We start from the raw sequence: 11,662 nt of genomic DNA, 5'->3' as shown, positions 1-11,662 counted from the left end.
CTGTATCCGTAGTGTAGGAAAACGTTATTATGAGGCACTTTTTGCTAACACTTACGTTATGTAATGACCTCGTTTTCTCGCTGATTGGGGCAGCTATTCTGAAGGCCGCAAGAAGAATAGTTGAGGGCGCATGCAGCCCAATGGGCAGCGGTAAAGTATCGTCGCTTCCACTGAAAAAGGTTCTAGAATTTCGCATCGAGATAACCGTTTGGCCGTGAATTTCCTGCCTTAAAACAAGCTGAATTTTTATTTAAATATTTTTTAATTTTAAATAATTTTTTATAAAAAAAATAACCTCTTCACTTAAGTTATAAAATAGAGAATAAGCTACCACATTAAATTGATTCAAGGGTATTGTACAGCTTTTGTCACACAATTACAAGTTTGGATTTTCTGGCACACCCATCATTCTTACAAAAGTAGAACTTTAAACCTTCTTTGATCAAATAGATATGTAGGCACTAAAGAAGCCACAATTGTGTGACGAAAGCTTTGCAATACACTTGAATTTATCAATTTAGTGCGGTAGCCTACTCTCTGTTTCTTTGATTAGTATTGATCGCCGTGAGCATCCATTTGGATTATTGATAAATTTAGAAGAAGATTGAAAAGTTGATTCACAAAATTTTAGTTTCAAATTTTGTATTGTGCTGACTAAACAAATAAAGTAAATGTAACCATATCCACTTAAAATCTATTTCAAAGCTTTACAGGCTTTTTGCTCTTTCTTATAGTCTATGGATATTTCTGTAGGCTTATATTATTTTTTATAGTTTCATACCAACTAGCACATAATCATGTAAATTGGCGTGAAACGGGGAAGGCTTACGCTCTGCAGTAGGCTCTCACAGGCTGAAAATGATGAATGATGATATTATTTTTGTGCGAATAAGCTACATGTAAAAATCTACTCCAGATCAAAGTTCCTGATGGTAGCCTAACATGTGTATAATAGGCAGAGCCTATGTAGCTTTTTCTCCAGCCATAGAAATAACCCTTTCGGGTCCCAAATAATTTTTCGTACAACTTCATCGGATTTTCCATGGAAACATTTACGAGGAGATTTTTTTAAAAAACTACAGTCCTTTAATTATGTTATACATTATATATATTATTGTATATGTTATATATTGTATCATAGAATTACTTTTTTAGACGCAGTGAAAAGTTTAATGACAAGATCCGCCGTATGTCATGTCCAGGAGTAGGCCTAATGTATGTGAATTATAGTGATGGTTGCTACAATTGCCAGGACATAGAGTGATGGCAATCGCCTACTTATCATTATGAAACAAGTGAAATGTGTATTCTATAGATATACGTCGTAGGCAATATCCATGGATGACTGAGCTATAGATGCACATTTCACTTCACCTCAGTACAGGTGGCAGATGACCAAAATCACTTTGAAAGAGGATTTAGGCCTAAACGCCACTTTTAAGACACCTGGTTTTTTAAATGAAAAAAGAATTTGTTTTTCATTCCACTTCCACCCAAATAGGCAAACTGAAATTTATTGAAAAAAAATTGGACCTCTCCGAACCAAAACCGGAAAAAATTTGGACCTTAAAAGGTTGTTTGAAGTTTGTCAGGGTAAATTTGAAGACAATTTGCCAAAACTCAATTTCAGGTTTTTTGTATTTTTTTTGATATGAGCAATAAATAGTCTTTACTGAATCAGACGATAATTGCAATATTTTTAACAGTTATAATCCTATGGCAGGAGCAAAAGCAGGGTTTGAATTTTATTGTTTTTACTACTTTGATTTCAAAACAAACATGGACAAAGCAGTAATCTTAATCATCCTGAGCATTTTTGCCATGTCATGGTCGATTGCGGACACTTCACGTGAAATGACTTGTTGTTCTTGTGGTGCTACTCCTAATATTGATGATGTCAATGAAAGGGGTTTGCCTGGCCCCCCTGGCAAGAGGGGTGTGACGGGTTTGCAGGGAGTCAAAGGTTTGATTGTTTGTTATTTGATGTGTGTAGTTTTCTGTAGCCATTCAATCAGCTTGTTTGAATATCTGTGAGTGGCAAGCCTGCACTGCTTTACGTTTATAAAAAAAGCATTGCCTAAAAAAACTTCCGGGTTCCGACACGCAAGAGACGCAGCATTTTACTTATTTCTCATAAAACTAACATAACGTGTTGTATATACGTCAATGCAACACAATTCGATATAAACGATGCGGTTAAGTAAACATATGCAAAAATACATCTAATAAAATTTCGGAACTAAGAATCAGGGCTGTGAACTGTGAAGTCGGAGATTAGGGATTTTAGCTTGTCAGGAGTCGGCCAGTTATAAACTGAGGAGTCGGAGTCGTATATTTTTGTGTCAGATTTCCAATTAAGCATAACAAGCATGTGCAGTTGTGTACCGCTTTTAAAAAGAGACACAAGTGTTTGTCATGTCACTTGTCACATGTTTGTCAGTTTTGATTCAAAAAAAGACGTTTACTGGCAAAGTAACGCCAACTTAATCCATCACATTTGAAGTGTACGTCAAAGTGTAAAGAGACAATTTAAACCAGTGATGAGCAACCTTTTTGTGACTGTGGACCATAATTTTTTTTTTAGAAATCTCTGTGGACCATAGCCTTTTTTGTATATCAGATTTATAATTGTGGCTTAAGTTTAGAAAAACAACATATTTATAAGTAATAAATTTAACCAAATATTTATAAGTAACAATTAACCAAATAAGTTTCTGGGCAACCGATTGTAGCATCGAATAGACAGCGATAGACACGTGTTTCGCCTATGAGGCTGGGCTCATCAGTATCGCACAGTATTCTTGCCACTTGGGTAATCGACCGCCGCTTTGTGGCAAGCCGCCGCCGACCGCCGCTTTTACCCAAGTGGCAAGAATACGGTGCGATACTGATGAGCCCAGCCTCATGGGAGAAACACGTGTCTATCGCTCTCTATTCGATGCTACAATTGGCTGCCCAGAAACTTATCGTTTATTGGAGGTCTTAATGGCTAGCGTGGAAGCTACACCGTTATGGTTAGCGAAGCGTTACTGCTGCTCGCTGTACTAGCGAGTGAGCACCCTTGTGCTGATGGCCGGGAAGAACACCCCTTCTTCACAATTGACCAAATATCATAAAATTTTACGTCAGTGACTGCCTTATTCTTGCTGTTTGTCACACATTAAGTCATAATTACAAGTAAAAGTTTGATTCAATCTTAATCTTACTGTAGCCAATGGTATGTCACAAGCACATTGAATACGGAGTTAAATTGCTAATAACTTAGCATTGGTACAATACCATAACAATATGGAAATAACTTTACCGAAAGTGTGTGTGTCTTGAATTATTTTATCCGTGGACCACAGAAAATTCTCTGTGGACCACTTGTGGTCCACCTGGACCACGTTGCTCTTCACTGATTTAAACAGTCACTGATTACTTTTTGCGTTGATCCATTCTGTCGCATGCAGTTTGTGCTGATTTTATTAAGGGAGACGACACATGCGTAGGTTCAACGAAAGGATACGTAACTATAGAACAGTTTAATCACCCCTGATTCCACCGAATCAAACCGAATCATATGAAATGGCGTGTCACATAAAAGTTTTGTGGCCAAAATCCATATATCCATTATCTGGATGATTTTAACTATTTGTTTGGTCACAACTGGACATGAACTTAAACTTTTACAAAATCTTTCTATACTAGTCATTAGTAGGTCTAATGCTTTTTAAAGTAAGTCAGTGACCGTTGTAGGTATAACGATAAATATTCGCCAATTTTACTTACAGCATCATCTCAAAACGTTTTTCTGTTAATGTTGATGTGATAATGTAGCGTTTAAAAACGTATAGTCTCACTAAAAACATAAAAAAGCCGATTGTATTTTTTTACCAATACAGGTGACCAAGGTATGAAAGGTGAAAAAGGACGAGCTGATGACACCAGTGCTGAGTTGGAGAGGCTGCAGAACAAGTTGTCTGCACTGGAACAGAAATTAGAAAAATATTCAGGTAAAAAAGACCATGACTTTATTCAGAAATTCAATGCTATATTATCCATCGCGATGTTAATATTGACCAAAATTTTTAAAAGACGATTTTTTTCTTTAAAGTATATTTTCATCGTTGGGATTAAAAGCAGCACACAACACTGATACATTTTAAGATCACCATTATTGGATTTAAAACGTATTCTAAAGATAGCGCATGACTAAGCCAGTTTCAAATTTCTATAATTGGATTTAAAAATGTATACTATGTGCACTATTAAATATTAAGCTATTTGAAAAATTTTGTTTGAGCAAGTTCCGCTATTGAATAACCTTTTTATTAATGCTTCACCTTGTAATATCAATGTTCGATCTACACTCGTTTTGCAAAAATATTTTTAAAACTGAGATAGGGTTAATATTGAGTGCTGAATCCGAAATGTCGAACTTCTTTTAACACGCAAGAAAAAGATATGATAACAAATAGCAATTATTTTTAGCAAAGTAATTCATTGATGTATTGTTTATTAAATATGCATATAGCAGCGTATGGAATACTTTGTACCAAGGGCGAAAAAAGACCGAACAAGCTTTTGTGAATACAGATTTGATGCCAATATGTTCTTGATGCAAATTATTAATAAAGAAGAAGTGAAAGCTTGAAAGAAGTAATAGTCACTTTCTTACTGTTTTGCTTCAAAATTACAAAGTTTGCATCAAAATTAGAACCAGTGAGCATATCTTAAAACTACCTTCCTCGATTAACACTTTGCGAAGCCTTCATGAGCAAAAAAAACATCGTAAATTATTTATTTACTTTGTGATATAACTGTAACATAACTAAGTATTAATTAATTACCACAAGTGATTTCCAATAGCCCATGCTTTAACACAAGCAGTTTTTGTTTCTTATTGAGTGTGTTTTGATTTTATCAGAAACGAATTTCCAGCAAACAAGTGACTGCAATTATGTTGCCAAACAAGGACACAACAGTAATGGAATTTATCCAATTTTCATAAAAGAAAAATTTCTTGACGTGTACTGCGATTTAGAGTCTGGTGATGGCAGTTGGTTGGTAAGTTAAACTTTCATACGTTTATGTCAGTAAATTTTTGATACTTTGCTTTGCCTTGTAGACGCTTATTGTATGCTCAGTAGTTTTTGCATGGCACGAGCAAACGCTTTATTTGGATCACATGCGATGCTACGTGCTGTGTTAGATAAACCGTAAAAGTTTGCTAAGCAATTCCATAACTAGCCTATGCTAAAGATCTAGCTTTCTATTAATACAATGATCTAATACTCATGTCCATCATAATGCGGTGATTGAAACTTCATCTTGTTGGTATGACGTGTATAAACAATATTGTGAATGAGTTATATCTAGATGCTATTTCAATTGTCTTAGAGTGCCACTATAATGTTTTAATGGAACAATCGTTTCCAAAAGAAATTCTGAATTTTAAGTGATGTTACTTGAATTTCATCATCTTAAATGTAATAATTTCCTTTTAAACAAGAAATAATGTGTTTGCATTTAGTCTTTTTGTTATGTATTTTCTAATTGAATTGAATCACTTTTATGCTAGTTTTTCAAACCATGTTTATGATTTGCTTTGGTGAAATTGTTTAGCTTCAACTTGGTCTCTTTGTTTAATGTTGTGATGTGCAGTTTTAGTCAAAGTATCATTTGCCAAACAAAAGAAATTTCTAACTGTTTCTTCTTTATGTGTAGTTGAAATGTTTTGTTCTAACGTAAGCGTAGTATTGCAACAAAAATGTTCGATTTATATCTTGGTTGTATTTGTGTGTTTCAGTAAATTAACGTTACATTCAATTTTATTAATTAATTTTCTACAGTATGTTTTGAGCTCAAATTTCTAAAATTTGAAAAAAATAATTTTTATACCTTGGCTATTTTGTTGTTCAATATTACAAACGAAGATCAGAAATTCAATTTTTAAATGACTTATATTTTTAACATAATTCAACAGAGCCTATAAAACTATTTTTATTCTGTCAATACTTTAATTCTGCAGTTATATTAAGCCCAGTTAGACCGTTCAAGGTAAGCTGTTTCATCTTGGCAAAACTTGTACATAACATGTCTAATACCTATAAAATCACCAAATTGTTTATTGATAAACACTACCTTTATATCCCGTTTTTGTAAATTCAACCAATATCAATTGCAGCGGGTTTACTCTATTTAGGCATGCCCGAAAGTTTCCCAATATTTTCAAATCTACTTTTGTCGTGCTGGAAGCATTTTTGTTATTTGAGCAATTAATTAAAAGACATGAACAATAGACAAGTGCTCACATCTCCACTATTCCAGGTGTTTCAAAGAAGAAACTCAGGAGAAGTTGATTTCTATTTGGGCTGGTCTGATTATCAAACAGGATTTGGAAACAAAAGTGGCGAATTCTGGTTGGGTAGGCCTATGTCACATGAATATGACATAAGCATGAGTTGTGATTCACCAGTTTACGTGTTAGGCTTCTTACATCATACCGAACCTTTGTGGTGGCTTGAAGCAACAATCATTTGGCAAGAGAATAAAGTATTTCCACATCACAACCTTTCAAAACCAGAGTTGATAAAAACATTCGTTGAGCATCAATACCCTTGTAATATCTAGCTGCAAATTTGTTTTCCCAAAAATTCTAAAGCAACACGAGTGCCGAACTAGACAAAATCTTAACAGCAACCTATTGGTGTGGCTACTGTAGTTTGCTCTGTGGCTTATCAGGACAATAATAGGAAAATTACAATAGTTTAAAACAAAATCGGCAGTTAAAAAACCCCACGTAACCATGTTTAGATGTTCCTATTATTCAATATCTTATACACTGTTTTTGTGCATTGTGAAAGTGAAAAATTTGAGAAAACTTTTAATAACACATCTTTTACAATTTTTATCTCAAGTAAAAACTCTCAATCTTCACTGAGTGATGTGTTTTTTACAAATTGCAAACTGATCTCTATAAACAAAGGTATTTAGTTTTTATCACTCCAATGTTGCCACGATTTTTTAAAACAAGCGTTGTCTATATTTTCCTTCTTCAGAAGTTTGAATATTTTTTAGACGCAAATTTGTTTTTTCATGAACCTTAACGACCTTCTAATTTTTCCAAATAGACAGAATTCTATATCCGGCAACACTGCGTGGATGAGACTTTGAGATCGAAGCGGTGTAGCATTATCTGCAGTGGTATTTTATAATTTATATTTTGATTTGTCATGCATTTTGAGTTTTTTGTTTTTCAGGCTTAGATAATCTCCATGCCATTACCAGTTCTGGTTCATATAAACTTCGTATTGATCTTGAAGACTGGGAAGGAAACACTGCGTATGCTGAGTACAGGCGAGTACTTAATTTTTCATCACATATTGTTTGTTCAACGTATAGTCTGGTTGTTTCAAATGAAATCTTTATGCATTCTGCTTTTGAAAATCTAACTTTGAGGTTTACCGAATAATTACAATCAAAACTACAATCGCTGAGAAGTTTTATTCATCGAAGAATTCAACTAAATTTCGTTTGGGCGTCTATATCTCAGTTAACGAGTTTTTAAACCAGTTGTTGGTTTACGTATTATTTCTATGCCATTCCAATGCAATTGAAACGTATCTTGTGATATATATAATGTATTTTTTCATTGTACACGCCAACTATTAACGGTTTATCCGAAGTTAAATATTTTTTCAGCAACATGACTGTAGGAGATGAAACATCCAACTATCGATTGAATATTGGAAGTGAGAGCGGAACAGCAGGTGAGTTAGTGACTGGTTGAACTAATCGTTTTGAACAGAAACAAGTTTGACAAAAGTGAGGATTGCATCTAAACTAAACCTAAATAACTACAAGGACCGTTTTTTTTTTTGGGAAATTGATTCATTCATTTTCGAACAATCGAATAAAATCACGTTATCCATTCAATATTTGGAAAAGAAGGACGCGGACATCAACATCACATACAGAGAGTGATGGAGATATTTTCATTATTTGTTTGGAAGCTTTACTTCTACGTTGGAAAGAATATCAGCCTAGTTATTTTCATAAAATAAATTTATAAAGTTTGAATCTTGACGCCACCTTAAAAAAGTGACTTACGATTTCAATTTTTTTTATGAAGATCTACTTAGCTTACCTCTTATCAAATTAAATGATAGTTTACGTATTTACAATAATTACATGAATGTTCTAGCTACAACTTGGTGCTTCAGTGTACATTAGGCTACTGTATTTTAAAAATTTCAATATTCGCTTTATGAGTTAGATTATTTGGTAATCCAATGCCTCAAAAGTTTTTTTTTAAATCTTTTCTTTTTTTGATAGTTCTGTTTTTTCTTGTGTAGTTTCCTCCTTTTCTGAACCTAAATAAAGTAAGAAAAGATTTCTTTGTTTTGTCAGTCATGTTCCATTTACTCTGAAAAGAAACTTTAAAACTTGAGCAACTATTCAGCAAGGTTTCACTGCTGCAATGTACATTGCTGTTTAAAAAGTTTAAAGCATGTCAGGTTGATCAAGTTGCAATACCGATAAAATAGTAATTGTGACATCATTGACAACCTCATATTCATGACAACTCTATCTAGAATCATTAGAAAGTGTAAAATCATAAACTACGTTTAATAATCAACAATTTTGCTATGCATTGTTTTCCGCTAGCTCCAACAGGTAAAGCGCTGGAGTGAATTGAAATTAATCAATCTAAGTGCCGAGGAACGCGCTTTCGATAATTGACGTCGCACGCAACGGGTTAACGCCATGAACATCTGGCAATTTCATTAGGCTAATCTGTGGATTATTATCAAGATTATTAAGTAAAAACAAAACAATTGCGTGAATAATTAAGCAAAGTATATGAGACAATGCACCCATCCAACTTCTAAGCTTGATCTATTTCTAAAATTTGAAACCTTAAATGTCATTTTTACACTTTTACAATGGAACGCTTACGGTTTTTGATTGCAGACCGGGTACTATTAAAATTGTATACAATACATAATCAATATTCACGAAAATGATGTTGAAAACGAAATTTAATCTCTCTCAATAATAATTCAAATATTTTTGAAAAGGTTACAGCAGTTGAGGGCTTTTGAACATGAATTGAATATTTACTGACAAGTCAAGTCGTTTGCGTAAGAAAAATCATTTTTATTGAAGGTGATTCATTGTCCTACCACAATGGTCGGCCATTCACCACAAAAGACAACGATAATGACGTGTCGGTGAGCAGGAATTGTGCAGTGACATATCCTGGTGGGTGGTGGTTTGGTGATTGTCATCATTCAAACCTGAATGGGGAATACATCGATGGATGGCGTACGAGTGGTAGGAGAGGAATCATATGGCGTCATTGGAAGGGAGACAGATATTCGATGAAAAAGGCAGAAATGAAGATCCAGCGGATTTGATTTAATTTAAAAAACAAATTTGTTAAATCCACAAATCTGTAGAAAAAAATAGTTTAAAATTTTCTTGTAGTGTTTTTCTAAATCTGAACTTTGTGATCCATGTGGCACAAAAAGCATTTTTGATGGAACTCAAACAGATTTAAAACCATCAACGACACCGTATCACAGGGTCATTGATATGTATATTATCATTGTAACATTAATTAACAATCGACTTTGCAATACTATCACGCAACATTGCATTGCCATCATGCAACGATATATTTTCTACTTTAAACTTGTGAAAACCTTGATCCACTAGAACATCTACTTTCAAACAAAGTGCGTGGGTCAGTAGGCGACTTAAGCCGAGACAATTTTAATTTTCGCTTCAAAAGTACTAACTAATGTTTGTATTTTTATAAAGTTGATGAGTGTGAATTCAATGCAGCCATTTTTTCTGCTGACTGCCAGTCCAAAGAGGTAGCTTAATTGACTTACCTTCCTGGACTGAATTACTGGGAAGCTTAAGGTGGCTGCATGAACATTTGTCGCGATGAACATTAACCTCACAATAATTTCTGACAAAGTGTGGCCCTCGGTTCATCGTTACAAGTATTTATTTGGACAGTGCGGCAAGTTTGCACACCTCTTTTTTATACTACTCGCTGTTAAATCAATAAACAGTTGAAGTACATTAGGAAATATGATCTACTGTAAGCACAGCCTTTAGAGTTTGATAAACTTTTGAGACAAGTAGCCTAGTAGACAAGTGAGACAAGTAGGCTACATTCTATATCCACAAGAAAGAATACTTCATTACCATCATTAACTACTTCATTCTTCTTCTTCAATTGCCTTGCCTGAACCAGGCATCGATGGCCTCAGATGAATAATTAGACCAAATATTCCTATTATTTGTTGCATAGATGATTGTTTCTGCCTTGTTGGTAAATTCTTTCAGATGTGATTATCTTTGTCTGCCAAGTGCCCTCTTTCCAAAAAATTTACCAGTTGAAGAGAGATACTCCAGTTTTTGCTTTCTCATTACATGGCCGAGAAATATATTTTGTCTGGTTTTCATACTTTTTAACCGAGATCTGGTTTGGTTCACTTGGTGTAAAATTTCTTTATTTGTTTTCTTTGCCAGCCATGAAGTGCGTTGCATTCTACGGAAACACCACATTTCAAAAGCATTAATCTTTTCTGCCATTTTTGTTGAGATATTCCACGTTTCAGAGTTGTAATGAAAAACAGGATAAATGTATCATTTTAAAACTCTAGACCTTGTCTTAAAGGAGATATTTTCATTGCAAAGAATTGGTTTCATTTGTTGGAAGCTTGCCTTTGCTTGGCTGTTCTTATGTTGAGCTCTGTTTCGTCCCTTGCATCCCAATTCACCATAGTACCGAGGTATTTGAATTTTTGGACCTGCTTAAGAATCGTTCCATTAACTGATAAATTACAAATAGGAGTTTCGGTTGCTTTTTTATTTGTTATGACCATTGTCTCTGTTTTCTTTTTATTTAATTCCATGCCAAATAACTTGTTTTTCGTACACGCAATATCTAAGACGTTCTGCAGTTTTGCAGTTTTACGTCCGAGTCGGCTATTTCACTACTTCATTAAGTTCTCCAAAAATCTGAATCCAACTCTGGTTGCATTGTGGTAATGCCTAAATAGAACATTTCGACAACAGTAATTCAGGTGAACTCATTTGATTCGTGGCAATCCATGCAAAATGAATGATTTGTGTAACGTTTAGTGAAAATTGGTGTTTTGATAGAAAATCATTGTTAATTTTAAGGTGGACTGTTTCTCGGCAGCCGATTTGTAGAAAGAATTGACAGCGATAGACACGTTTTTCGCCCATGAGGCTGGGCTCATCAGTATCGCACCGTATTGTTGCCACATGGTATTCGACAGCCGCTTTGCTTAAAGGTGGACTGTACGTCACTGCATGAAAACAGCCGTATTCAAAGCCTTTTAAAAATTTCGAGACTCATTGGTTTAGATACTGAGAAACAATTGGTTGTACATATTCGCTGAAGTTTTTTTGCGCATATAAACAGTTGCATGCGATAACGCTATTTCGTTGTTTTCTGGTTTCGCAGTTAGCTGGTAGGTTTTACATAAAAAGGCATCGCAATTACAAAAAAGTAGGCCTGACAGGTCTAGATACTAGCTTTTTGAGAGAGAGAGAGCAGTGAAAGTATCTTAATTGCTATCAAGGGCATTTGATTGGGTTAAACTGTTTAACCCTATTGTTTATAACTGAT

The 11,662-nt window shown here is 34.4% G+C and overlaps 1 protein-coding gene across 1 annotated transcript; it reads left to right on the top strand.

Moving 5' to 3' along the window:
• Window positions 1–1,779: 1,779 nt before the first annotated feature.
• Window positions 1,780–9,404, top strand: LOC145771142 (microfibril-associated glycoprotein 4-like). Its single transcript, XM_082582879.1, has 7 exons — window positions 1,780–1,963; window positions 3,885–3,995; window positions 4,910–5,049; window positions 6,313–6,409; window positions 7,245–7,341; window positions 7,687–7,754; window positions 9,154–9,404. Exons 1-7 carry the CDS (start codon window positions 1,780–1,782, stop codon window positions 9,402–9,404), a joined length of 948 nt encoding a protein of 315 aa, XP_082439005.1.
• Window positions 9,405–11,662: the final 2,258 nt, after the last annotated feature.

Source organism: Aplidium turbinatum, chromosome 5 (assembly GCF_918807975.1).
Source record: "Aplidium turbinatum chromosome 5, kaAplTurb1.1, whole genome shotgun sequence".
NCBI lineage: Eukaryota > Metazoa > Chordata > Ascidiacea > Aplousobranchia > Polyclinidae > Aplidium > Aplidium turbinatum.
The sequence above is the reverse complement of the archived record's forward strand: the minus strand, read 5'-3'. Positions and strand labels throughout refer to the sequence as shown.